This window comes from Ovis canadensis, chromosome 23 (assembly GCF_042477335.2).
Source record: "Ovis canadensis isolate MfBH-ARS-UI-01 breed Bighorn chromosome 23, ARS-UI_OviCan_v2, whole genome shotgun sequence".
Classification (NCBI taxonomy): domain Eukaryota; kingdom Metazoa; phylum Chordata; class Mammalia; order Artiodactyla; family Bovidae; genus Ovis; species Ovis canadensis.
This window is the reverse complement of record NC_091267.1, coordinates 46,446,577-46,458,754: the sequence shown is the minus strand read 5'-3', so window position 1 is coordinate 46,458,754 and position 12,178 is coordinate 46,446,577. Positions and strand designations below refer to the sequence as shown.

Sequence of the window (12,178 nt, the reverse complement as noted above, 5' to 3'; positions counted from 1 at the left end):
AATCAGCTCAGTACTTTCACTCCCCCTGAATATACTTAATTTACTTTTCATGACCAAAATATATTTCTGTGACCAGCTTTTTCTCAGAATGCTTGTTTGGAAACCTCTTCATTCTAAGATGTCAGATAATTAATTTTCTTTTAAAGGGCCATTGCCAATGCAAGCTTCATGTTGAAAGTCCTTCGTGTAGCCTCTGCAAACCATTATATTGGAATCTGGCCAAAGAAAACCCTGATGGATGTTCAGGTAAGGTTTCCTATGTTCAGTGTTTTTAATATATTGTAACTTCCTCTTAATTTTCTCTATCTCAGTGACTCAGCTCACAAAAGAGCTATTGATTTAATCCATTCAGTTTGTTTGAAATTCTGTATAAATGTTTTGATGTTTCACCCCCTGACTTTTGGCATTTTCGAAATCTCAGCAAGGGATTTATATCCTGTTTCCCTATGTATCATTTGTTTGTGATGGCAGCTGCTTGATAAAATGGTTTTTCTGTCTTGTTTTTATAATCCGCACTTTCCGGTTTCATTTTATTTTCATTTTATGTTTAGTTGGAAGCCAGGATAGAACTGAAAAGCACCAAGCTAAAGATAGCTCAGTGGAGTGAATATTTTTCAATAGTATATATTTTCATGTAAGCATATCAGTAATAACCTTGACCTTAGAATCGAGTAAAAATCCCATGATGGTGCAGCTTTTGTCATTTATGAATGGTCATAAATGAACCAGTACTTCTTGTAGGTAGATGGTATTGATCCAGTTGTTGGGTTCTGCTGAGCTCAGGAAGCAATCCAGTTTTAGGCCTGATGGATCCAAGCTGGAATTCTGTTGGAGCATGCTGGAAAGTCATTGCACCTGTGTTATTACTAGCGTGTCCTGTACCTAGAGGCGGAACTGGCCTTTCTGTAACCTTGGTCCAAGAATGCTCTCTTCTCTTCCCAGAATGCCGATGCCACATGGCGGGAACCATGAGTGGAATTGGAGAGTGTGGGCAGGTAACGTGGGCCAATTTTTCCTGGGATGCTGGTAGAATATAGTAATAGTTAATCGTAGGATTTCTGCAGCAGGGTGTTAGTACCTCTTTAATTATATACATGTGGCCATCTTCATGGGAATTTTCAGATCTTGGCTACCCTGCTTCGTAGGACAAAACAAGCCAGTTTGAAATCTTGAAGATTAGCAAATTCTGTGAAAAAGTAGTGAAAGTCGCTTAGTTGTGTCCAACTCTTTGCTACCCCATGGACTGTAGCCCACCAGGCTCCTTTGTCCATGGGATTTCCCAGGCAAGAATACTGGAGTGGGTTGCCATTCCCTTCTCCACGGGATCTTCTTGACCCAGGAATTGAACCTGGGTCTCCTGCATTGCGGGCGGATTCTTTACCATCTGAGCCACCAGGGAAGCCCAGCAAATTCTGTAATCTCACCAAATTTTGTCATCTGCTCATTGTTCTGCAGTTAGATGGTGACTGTCATTGTAAATCCCATGTTGGTGGCGATTCCTGTGACACATGCGAAGATGGATATTTTGCTTTGGAAAAGAGCAATTACTTTGGGTGTCAAGGTAAATTCTCCCAGGGGTTCCTGTGAAGGCAAAAATGTTGATGGGCAAAGACTGTCAGAGTAACCTTGCTTCCGAGTTCACTGTCTTCTTGCTGACTTTCTGATAGAATGGGACTGAAAAGTTCTGTCTAGGGAAATTGGCCAAAATTCCCTTAAGACGAGTAGTAAATTTCAGCCAGAGCCGCTTCCCCTTTTCTTCTAGCAGCACACTGTTGGTCAATTATAAAAAAATCACAATTGGGGTGTGGGGGAGCCCTGGGGGAGATGGAAATAACATCAAGACTTAGTCATTTTAGAGATGTAAATAACATCTTGACTTAGTCATTTTAAAGATAAATTTGAAATATTAAAAAGTTCACATAAAATAATAATACCATGTTAAATAATACAATTGCAGGAGTGGTCACCCCACAAGGCCACTCTGATATCTTTCAAGCAGCCTCTCCTTAGCACCTGCTGTTTACAACATACTGTGTTGTGAAATCGTGTTCAGCTCCTGAGCTGCTGTCACTTTACAGCAGAGTTGGAAGTGACCTACCAGTGCATCTCTGCTTTTCGGGTGGACTCTTGAGGGGAGGGAGGGCATGCCATCTTACTCTGGGATTTTCCTACAAATTTCAAATACCTCCTGGATGTAAGATGGCAAAGTCTGGAAAGGCTGAATCCAGCCCGGGGAAAGAAGGCAACCCGGGCTTCCTGGTCTCCACTCCTCATAGAGGGAGGGAAGGCCTCCAGCCTGGAGATGCTGTGATGGGTGACCCCAGCCGTTTCCCGACTCTCAGGGTGTCGGTGTGACATCGGTGGAGCCGTCACGCCTGTATGCAGCGGGCCCTCCGGAGTCTGCCAGTGCCGAGAGCACGTCGTGGGGAAGGCCTGCCAGCGGTGAGTCCTCAGGGAGAGGCCTTTGTGTTCTGATGTTGTGAAGCCTTTCTCAGCATCCTGTCTGTGCTGACGGTCCTGGGGAGAGAGAGGCGGTCCCGCAGTGAGAGAGCAGGAGATGAAGCTGTGCTGTTATTTGCAGCCTGGACGCTCCTCTGTGAGTCCAGTTAAGAGACTTCCCTGGTGGTCCAGTGGTTACAACTTCGCCTTCCAAAGCAGGGGGTACGGGCTCGATCCCTGGTCAGAGAGCTAAGATCCCACGTGCCTCACAGCCAAAAAAACCAAAGCATAAAACAGAAGCAAAATTGTAGCAAATTCTGTAAAGACTTTAAGAAAGGTCTACATCAAAAAATAATCTCTTTTTTTAAAAACGCAGGAGGTATAAAGCTCTAAAATGATGCCACTTGGCAGATCACAGAGTAGCCTCACTGGAAAGTTCCCAGAGGGGCAGAAAGCCAAGTAGGCGAGTCTTGGGCTGGAGGCAGCAGGTGGGTTCTCATGGGTGAACATCCATGTGAACTCCCAACCTGGAGGAGCCTGGCATTTGCACCTTCTGCTGCTTTTTCAGGACCCATGACTGTGGGGCTTGGGTGCTGGGGGGGTAAGACAGCTTTAGGAATGGAAGGAAGTCCTCTGTCTCATGCGGAAGCAAATCACAATGAATGAAAGGAGCAAGGGAGCCAAGTGGAAACTGAGGTCCCAGAGGGACTATGGCAGGTATGGTGCGTGCAGCCTCTGTCCTGATTGTTTAGTAGTTTCTGTATTTATCTGAAACCATGATCCATCCATAAGTGTCCCTCTGTGGAGGGAGGAAAAGTCTAATTTTTAATATGCCGACTTTGAATCATTTGCTGAAACTCTTGTGACATGCAGTGTCTTCTAAATCTCATCTTCACTGTTTCTGCCTTTTCACCAGGTTAATAAAGAGATCTTTAATGTAGTCAAGTGAACCGTCTTATTTATTGATAGAATGGAACATCTCTCCTTTTCCTTGATGTTCCCAGCATTTGCATTCTCAGGCTCAGAGCTGCTCAGCTGTGCTTTCTCCTGCTCTTCCTAAATAAATGGTGGTCATAGGGGTTCATAATAAAATGAGTGTGAAGAAGGGCACATCTGTAGTTTCGTCTTCCAGTAGACCAGCAAGGCTCACGATGGAAGAGAGGAACTTTATGAATTGGCTCAGAAACATTTTCCACCCGTGTTTTGCTTCTTTCCTCCCTCCTGTTGATAAAGTGAGCTTTCCCCCTATTTAACCAGCATGAGTGTTTTCTCCTTCCCACTATGTAGGTGATTGGCTAACTTGGAAGTTGAAGTAATGCATCAGAATAAATTACCCAAATTTTCCTGAGGCCAAAATACTGACATTACAGTCAATACATATACACATGTGTTGTGTTGTGTTAAGTCACTTCATTTGTGTCCGACTTTTTCCAACCCCGTGGACTCTAACCCACCGGTCTCCTCTGTCCATGGAATTCTCCAGGCAAGAATACTGGAGTGGGTTGCCATGCCTTCTTCCAGGGAATCTTCTTGATGGACGGATCGAACCCACCTCTCTTATGTCTCCCGCCTTGGCAGGCGGATCCTTTACCACTAGTGCCACCTGGGAAGCTCCATATATATACCTATGGGATTTAAATTGTCCTTTGATTTAGTAGTGAATAATACTGAAACAAAAGGTTAGCAAACCAGAAATGTAAATGCCACACCACCTTTCTTCCAGGTTGATAAGTATTGCATCTTTTTGCCCTCAGTTCCTCCAAATGTTTGTTTATAATCTGCATTTTTAGTTTTCCCTACACGTTTAGAAAGCATTCACATTCACTTTGTTTTCTAAAGTTTTTGTGATAATGTAATATGTATTCATTGTAAAATTTTAAGGAGTACCTGAAGGTAGAAAGGCAAAGGGAAGTCTTCATTCTACCACCCAGAGATAACACCTTTTAATATTTTTTTTTGTATTGTTCTGGGCTTTTTCTATGAATAAAAATTAGTATTGAATTTGTTTCATGTAATTTATATCAATATCTTCACATGATATCATGAACATTTTCCATTGTAATTAAGTAGTGTTAAAATATTAATGGTTACATAATATTTTAAAATTTCTTTGATTATTTCATAATTGTACATTTGTATTGTTTCCGAGATTTTCACTATTATAGACATTCTTTTATGTTAATTTTTGACCCTATAAAGTCATTCTTTAGAAAATATTCCCCGAGGTAGAATTACGAGGTCAATGAGAATGAACATTTTTAGGGCTCTTCATAAATTAGCTCCAATGAAATTGTAAGCACTCCTAATTCTACTTGCAGTATAAGAGCAGACCTTTAATTTTCCTTGACTAATTGGTCTTTATGGTTTTAAATCCATCAACACCTATTAGCTTGGGACTGGATTGTCAAAATCCTACCATTCTGAAGGACTTAAAGTTGTTTGAATATAGAATGTCACAGAAGGTTTAGAGAATTTTGGTTTTGTTTTTTAACTTTTCTCATGTGGCATGTGGAATCTTAGTTCCTCAGTCAAGGGTGGAACCCATATCCCCTGCAATGGAAGTGTGGAGTCTTAACCACTGGGCTACCAGGGAAGTCCCAAGTTAGAGTAATTTTGATCCTTCTCTGTGGTTACCAGTATTGGACTCCTGAGTCCATTTATAGGCGTAAAATAAGAGAAGACAAGGCATAGAAAAGTCATTCTAATGATCAAAACATAAATGTGTATGTAGAGAAAATGTATTTAACTTCTAATCTCAGCTTAGGAAAGTATTTGTCATAATGTAATATGTATTCACGGTAAAATTTCACTGTTGTGTTCACTATTATATCTACGCTGCTTAGCAACAGTGCTTGGCAAGACATTCAGTTCAGTTCAGTTCAGTTCAATTTCTCAGTCGTGTCCGACTCTTTGTGACCCCATGAACCACAGCACGCCAGTCCTCCCTGTCCATCACCAACTCCCGGAGTTTACCCAAACTCATGTCCATTGAGTCAGTGATGCCATCCAACCATCTCATCCTCTGTCATCCTCTTCTCCAGCCCTCAATCTTTCCCAGCATCAGGGTCTTTTCAAATGAGTCAGCTCTTTGCATCAGGTGGCCAAAGTATTGGAGTTTCAGCTTCAACATCAGTCCTTCCAATGATCATCCAGGACTTATCTCCTTTAGGATAGACTGGTTGGATTTCCTTGCAGAGACATTAATATTTATGTAATCAGTGAATGTGAGTATATAAATGAATGAATTTATGGCAAATAATCCAGTTTGACTTTGCTAAATGGTTGGTAACCATTTAGAACATTTCAGAGGATGCCGTCATTGGATTGTTCTTAATTATTTTCTCTAACTGGAATGAATAGGAGTCGGATGTATTTTTTGTGAATGTTTACATGAAGCAATAGTTTAGAGAAAAAGCAGGGGGCCTCCCACCCTTGTCCATATTTAATGTGTTCTGTTAATTATGGGGAGTTCTTTTAGTGCCACCTACTAGGATTAAAGGATATTTGGGTTATCAATGAACCTCACTTCACTATATGCGCGTTTACTTTTTGTTTATAAAAGGCCTGAAAACAACTACTATTTTCCGGATTTGCATCACATGAAGTACGAGATTGAAGACGGCACTACACCCAGTGGAAGAGCACTTCGGTTTGGGTTTGATCCCCTGGAATTTCCAGAGTTCAGCTGGAGGGGATACGCTCAGATGACTCCGGTGCAGGTAAGCAGCCAAGGGGACCAGCCTCAGGGCAGAGCTGCCCAGGCGTTTGCCCACAGCTCTCTCAGAGGGTCCCGCAAGAGGTGGACTCTTCCCAAAACTGACTCCAGAATTCTTGTTCTGCGGAGTATGGATGGGGCTCCGGCTAAGGTTGGAGTTTTTGTTAAGCGTATATATCGACTTCACAGCTTACTGTTACTTTAATTTGGTCACCAAATCAGAAAATGAAGCGATTAAAGATGGTGTTTATCCCTGGAGACTTTTTAAAAAATTGTGTAACTTTTACATTTCAGCATAATAAAAATAATTCTTAAAAGTAACACAGACTATTGTCTAAAAAGTTTACAGCACATACAAAGGTAAGAGAAAAGCCACAAGTGAGAAAGGTTTTCTTCAACACTTAAAAAAAAAAATGAAATCATCAAATAAAATAAACAATGTACAAAATAAGCAATGTTTGAGGAGATAATCCCTTAAAGCAAAGAAATTTTCACAAACCTGCTTCTCTTTATTCTGACTGTAAATTTAGGTGCTGCTAAACATAAATTGTATCCTATTGTGTGTCTAATATGTTGACTGTCAGCTCCATTCTTCTGATAAGAAGTTTCCCAGGGACTTCCCTGACTGTCCAGTGGCTAAGACACTGCACTTCTGCTGCAGGAGGATAGGGTTCAAGCCCTGGTCGGGGAACTAAGATCCTGCATGCTTTGAGGTGTGGCAAAAAAAAAATTTTTTTTTTAATTAAAAAGAAGTTTCCCAAATGAGATTAGGCTCTATTTTAACATGAGAGACCTTTTTCATTAAGGCCATTTGTGGAGAGTAAAAATGGGTTGACAAATAATGCTAATAAAACCTGTTTTGCTGATTTTTGACTAATATTAAAAAAATTTTTTTCAACTCTGAATTACTATATGAACATAAACTAAGATAAAGGAGGAGTTGTAGTCAGTGCTATTCCATTTTTCTTTCCATATTTCTCCTTTCCTTCAGTCCTGTCTACTGTATGCATTTCTTTTGGCTTTGCAGTGGAATAATTAAGGAATTTACACATTGCCTGTTTGCCTTTGGAATTTATACAACATTTGTAACAACATTTCTGTATAGTCATTGAGTAGTTTTGTTCTTAGAATTTCTCTTTGAGGTTGTTCTCTTTAAGCTGTTGCTTAGTGGAGAAATTGAGAATCAAGAGGCAAGTTGATGATAATTGTAAGTCAGTATGCGTTGCAACCAGGAGTTCGCAAGCCACAGCTGAAGTTCCCGTGTGCCGCAACTAAGACCTGGCATAACTATATAGGTAGATAGACAGATAGATAAAATAACTTAAAAAATCAGACAGCTCTTAGAGAAACAGGGATGGGCTCACAGTTCCCTAGGAGCCCTCATTGATTCTAATGTTGCTACTCTCCTGGCAAAGTCCCCTATCTAGGTTGCCTTTCTGTAATAGTACCTAGCGATCTTAGACACTTCACTGTTTACTGTTTTCCCCAAATATAGCAATTCTTTGGTTCCTTCCTCTTACTCCGTTGTTCAGAAAAAGGCAGTGAATTCCACTGAGTCATAATAGGATGTGAGTGGAGTGACTAAGAGCCCAGTTAAAGTATATACCTCCTCCCAGGTATTTTCAGTTTGAAAGAATAGCTGGTTAACACAAAAGAATTAATTTCTAATGATGGATTTTTCTGTTAGTATTTTTAGTTAGAGAACTTGGGTGGTGTTGCCTGGAATCAACACTTACTTTACTCTGCCCTTAATACATTCTTGCATTATTATTTTCTAGTGTGAATTAACCCTTAAAGATGTGAAAATGAAAGTGTTAATCCCTCACTCTTTGGGACCTCACAGACTGTAGCTCACCAGGCTCCTCTGTCCATGGGATTCTCCAGGCAAGAATACTGGAGTGGGTAGCCATTTCCTTCTCCAGGGGATCTTCCTGACCCAGCGGTCAAACCTGGGTCTCCTGCATTGCAGGCAGATTCTTTACCATCTGAGCCACCAGGGAAGCCCTAGAATCAACCCTTAAAGATGAATTCCATCAAATTGTGAGGGCCATGAAGATCCTCAGGGTGGGTTGGCTGCCACCCCTTCTCCCAGAGCAAGGGATTCTACTTAGCACCAGTCTTTACTGTCATCGATGTCTCACTCAACAAAAATCCCCTTCATTTCAACCAAAGGAGCTGAAGGAACTAAAGAACTACTGATTTAGAGATTTCCATGTTTCATGAACTTTCCTTGGGATGCAGCTAGATCTGGACATGTGGTCTGTGGTTCAGAACTGAAGTAGTCTAGACTCTCCTTCAAGGTCATGGGCACAGCAACACTTACACAGCATTGTATGAGGACCACGGACCTGGGGACCAGCAGAACTCCTGTCCCCAGCAGAGAGCCCGTGTTTTTCTCCAATAGGGATTGAGATAAATTCCATATTATTTAGCAGGTGTATTTTAGTTAGCTCCAGACCTCATCCTCTCCTTGGGCTTCCTTGCTGGCTCAGATGGTACAGAATCTGTCTGCAGTTCAGGGGATCCGGGTTTGATCCCTGAGTCTGGAAGATCCCCTGGAGAAGGGGGTGGCTACCCAGTTCAGTATTCATGCCTGGAACATCCCATGGACAGAGGAGCCTGGTGGGCTATAGTCCATAGGCTCACAAAGGGTCAAACGCGACTGAACAACTAACACTCACTTTTTCACAGCCTCTCTTTAGCCTCTACTGGTTTCTGTGACTGTTTCAAGTGTGATGTATGTGAAGTAGGCCCTGGAGTTGTCTCTCCTGATGGGGCTGGTGGTGTTCTCTAACATACTCTCTTTTCCTTCTCCTCTGTCTTTTTATTTCTCCCAGCCAGTGGTGGTTGCCCCGTCACTGTGGCTTTTCCTAAACTAATTCATCTAACCTTCTGCTCTGCATGCCTGATTGCTAAAAGGTCAAAAGAGGAGCTTGGTTGCTGAGGGGAGTGTGTTTTCACTGTGACTTTAATTGTAAGTGATTTTAATCGATTGGCTGACTTGCCTGTTTTCATCTTTCACGGAGTTAGTCACTTGGTGCGTGTTGAGTGGGTGTGCATGTGGTGTTATTTGAGTGTGTGTGTATGTGTTTGAGTGTGTGTGTGTGTGTGTGTGTGTGTGGGTGTGTATAGTGAAGCCCAGTAGTGAAACTTTTGAATAAAGTCACTGTCTGGCTAACATTTCTTTTAACCAGTTGTCTCTTCTATACTTTATGGGTTTTTGGTATTTTTCAGAATGAAGTAAGAATCATGTTAAATGTGGGGAAGTCAAGTCTCTCCTTGTTTCATGTTGTTCTAAGATATATGAACCCTGGAACTGAAGCAGTATCTGGTCGTATAACTATTTATCCATCCTGGGCTAAGGCAGGTGAGTAAATTTTCAAGCTGCTTTTGGATGAGGTGATTTATTAGTGAAACATTTTCTCCAATTTTCGCAAAGTTGACCTCTTCAGAAAACGTGAAGACTGCAATAATTGGGACACTTATGCTCTGTCCTTTGTACCTTTCCTGTGTCTAAACGCATGTTTAAGTTGTGCTATTAAATTTGTTATTAACTGTCATTTAAAAAATCAGTATAACAGTCTGTGTACCCTGGCTGAACCCCATGGGATATCACATCACCACAGGGCAAAGCTAATTTATAGCTCATTCAGGTAAATTGGGTGTCACTTTGCAGAATTACTTGAGAGGCCTTGGCCTCCTGCCCTAAATTCTCCCACTGTTTCAGGCAAACCAAGTAATTCAGGGAGAAAGGGGTGAGGATAGGCGTTTTTAAGACGAATGTGGTAGGGACTTCCCTGGAGGTCCAGTGGTTAAAACTGCACTTCCACTGCAGAGGACAGGGGTTCAATCCCTGGTCAGGGAACTAAGATCCCACACGTGGTATGGCATGGCCAAAATATAAATAAATAAATAATATGCTTTGAAAAGGATGAATGTGGCAAAGCCTGAAGCCCAAGAGGGCTGCGGAGAGGAGCATGCCAGTCTCATTTAGGGGTGAGAGATTCCTGAGGACAGAGGAGGGACCCAGTCAGAGGGCAGGCCTCACCATAGTCAGAGATGAGGCCTGAACATGTGTTCTGCAGGGGGTGAGGGCTTCTCTTGGTCCTGGAAACAGATTCCAGGAATATACTAGTATGAATGCCACAGGGACACAAAATGGCACCAGTGGAAATCTAATTTAGGATGGAAATTTAAGCGTCTTCATTGAGTATCCACGACAGATTGGGACTTGGGGTAAGAAGTGATGTTCCTATGTTGTGTCAGTCAAGCTTGTAAGGCTGGAGGTGGATTTGTTGTTGTTCAGTTGCTAAGTCATGTCCGACTCTTTGCGACCCCATAGACCCTAGCGCATCAGTCTCCCCTGTCCATGAAATTCTCCAGGCAAGAATACTGGGGTGGGTTGCCATTTCCTTCTCCAGGGGATCTTCTCCACCCAGGGATGGAACCCGTGTTTCCTCCACTGGCAGGCAGTTGTTCACCACTGAGCCACCAGGGAAGCCTAGAGGTTGATTCAGAGTAACTAATAGGAAGAATTGGCAAGCTTGCTTTATTATTTCAAGAATACTCCAGCATCCATTTCCTCACATGATGAGAATTTTGAGAACTGAAGAGGGCTGAGGAAACAGCTGAGAGGTGTAGTAAATTTTCTAAGCACACAGCTAATCTCTGTGGACAAGTCCCAGTCTCCAGACCCCAAACTCTTATGGACCCACTGCCTTCCCAGTGACAGCGTCATCAGCAGTTTGTCCTCTGTTGACTCAAACAGTTAGAATCCGCTGTGTCTTGTTTTCTTGTGCTTTGGGACACCTTTCCTAAGCCCCCACGTCTGAGTCAGGAGCCCAGTTGTATATTCCTTAGTGACCTGCTTCCCAGGTGGCACTAGTGGTAAAGAACCCACCTGCCAGTGCAGGAGACTTAGGAGATACAGGTTTGATTCTTGGGTCAGGAACATCCCCTAGAGGAGGGCATGGCAACCCACTCCATTATTCTGGCCTGGAGAGTCCCATGGACAGAAGAGCCTGGTGGGCTACAGTCCACTCGATCGCAGAAAGTCAGACACGACTGAGCAGTTGAGCACACATCAATAGAAATTTTAAAAATTCAATTACATATAAAGAAAAGGAAAAAATAGTTTAATATCTATGTAATATATTGAATACTTACTATGTGCAACAAACTTTTCTAAGCAGTTTGCATGTCTTCATATATTTAATAAATTTTAAAATGACTCACAATCACAGCATAGATAGCCACTGCTAATATCTTATCAATACGTTGCTAGTCTGTTTTATAAATAGGCATATGCATTCATGCTGTTGTTGAAGATAAGATCAGTAAATCTGATCAGTTCGTATGATCAGGGAAGCATCTGAAAGTTTCTCAGATGTAAACTGAATGTTTTAAGTTGAATATCTAAAATCAGAACACTGACTGCTCAAAAGATGCCCTAAGCAATTCTTTTCATTTCTGATAGGTGCTGCTCAAAGCAAAGAGATCAGATTCCAGCCGAGTAAGGAGCCAGCCTTTGTCACCGTACCTGGAAATGGTCTTGCAGACCCGTTTTCAATTGTACCAGGGACATGGATTGCTTGCATTAAAGTGGAGGGAGTCCTGCTGGTAAGAGGGGGTTCTGAGTGGTGATTCTTCTGCTCTTAGAGATGGTCCATCCATAGTGACCATAGTGAGCAGAAGACAGAAGAGTCATAGCTGATTCCCTTTTAGATATAGGAACCTGTGGTGATATTTGTCCTTACATGGTGTAACAACATATGTTGTTCAGCCGCTAAGTCCTATCTGACTCTTTTGTGATTCCATGGACTGTAGCCCACCAGGCTCCTCTGTCCATGGGATTTGGCAGGCAGGAGTACTGGAGTGGGTGGCCAGTCCCTTCTCCAGTGGATTTTCCCAACCCAGGGGTCAAGCCTGCGTCTCCTGCATTGGCAGGTGGTTCTTTACCACTGAGACACCAGGGAAGCCCAGGCATAATAATATGGGAAACAGATTTTTTAGGCTTCCAGCCAG

The 12,178-nt window shown here is 42.3% G+C and overlaps 1 protein-coding gene across 4 annotated transcripts in view; it reads left to right on the top strand.

Annotated features, from left to right (window-relative positions):
- LAMA3 (laminin subunit alpha 3) overlaps positions 1-12,178 on the top strand; it is a 253,721-nt gene that overhangs the window by 102,508 nt on the left and 139,035 nt on the right. For 3 of the 4 annotated variants that reach the window (XM_069569260.1, XM_069569259.1, XM_069569261.1), the window contains 7 exons: positions 147-246; positions 943-995; positions 1,456-1,561; positions 2,343-2,442; positions 6,002-6,158; positions 9,389-9,521; positions 11,631-11,773. In XM_069569260.1, the coding sequence (XP_069425361.1) occupies positions 147-246; positions 943-995; positions 1,456-1,561; positions 2,343-2,442; positions 6,002-6,158; positions 9,389-9,521; positions 11,631-11,773 (792 nt within the window). Of the gene's footprint in view, positions 1-146; positions 247-942; positions 996-1,455; positions 1,562-2,342; positions 2,443-6,001; positions 6,159-9,388; positions 9,522-11,630; positions 11,774-12,178 lie in introns of those variants that run through there. The other variant, XM_069569262.1, reaches the window with a different exon arrangement.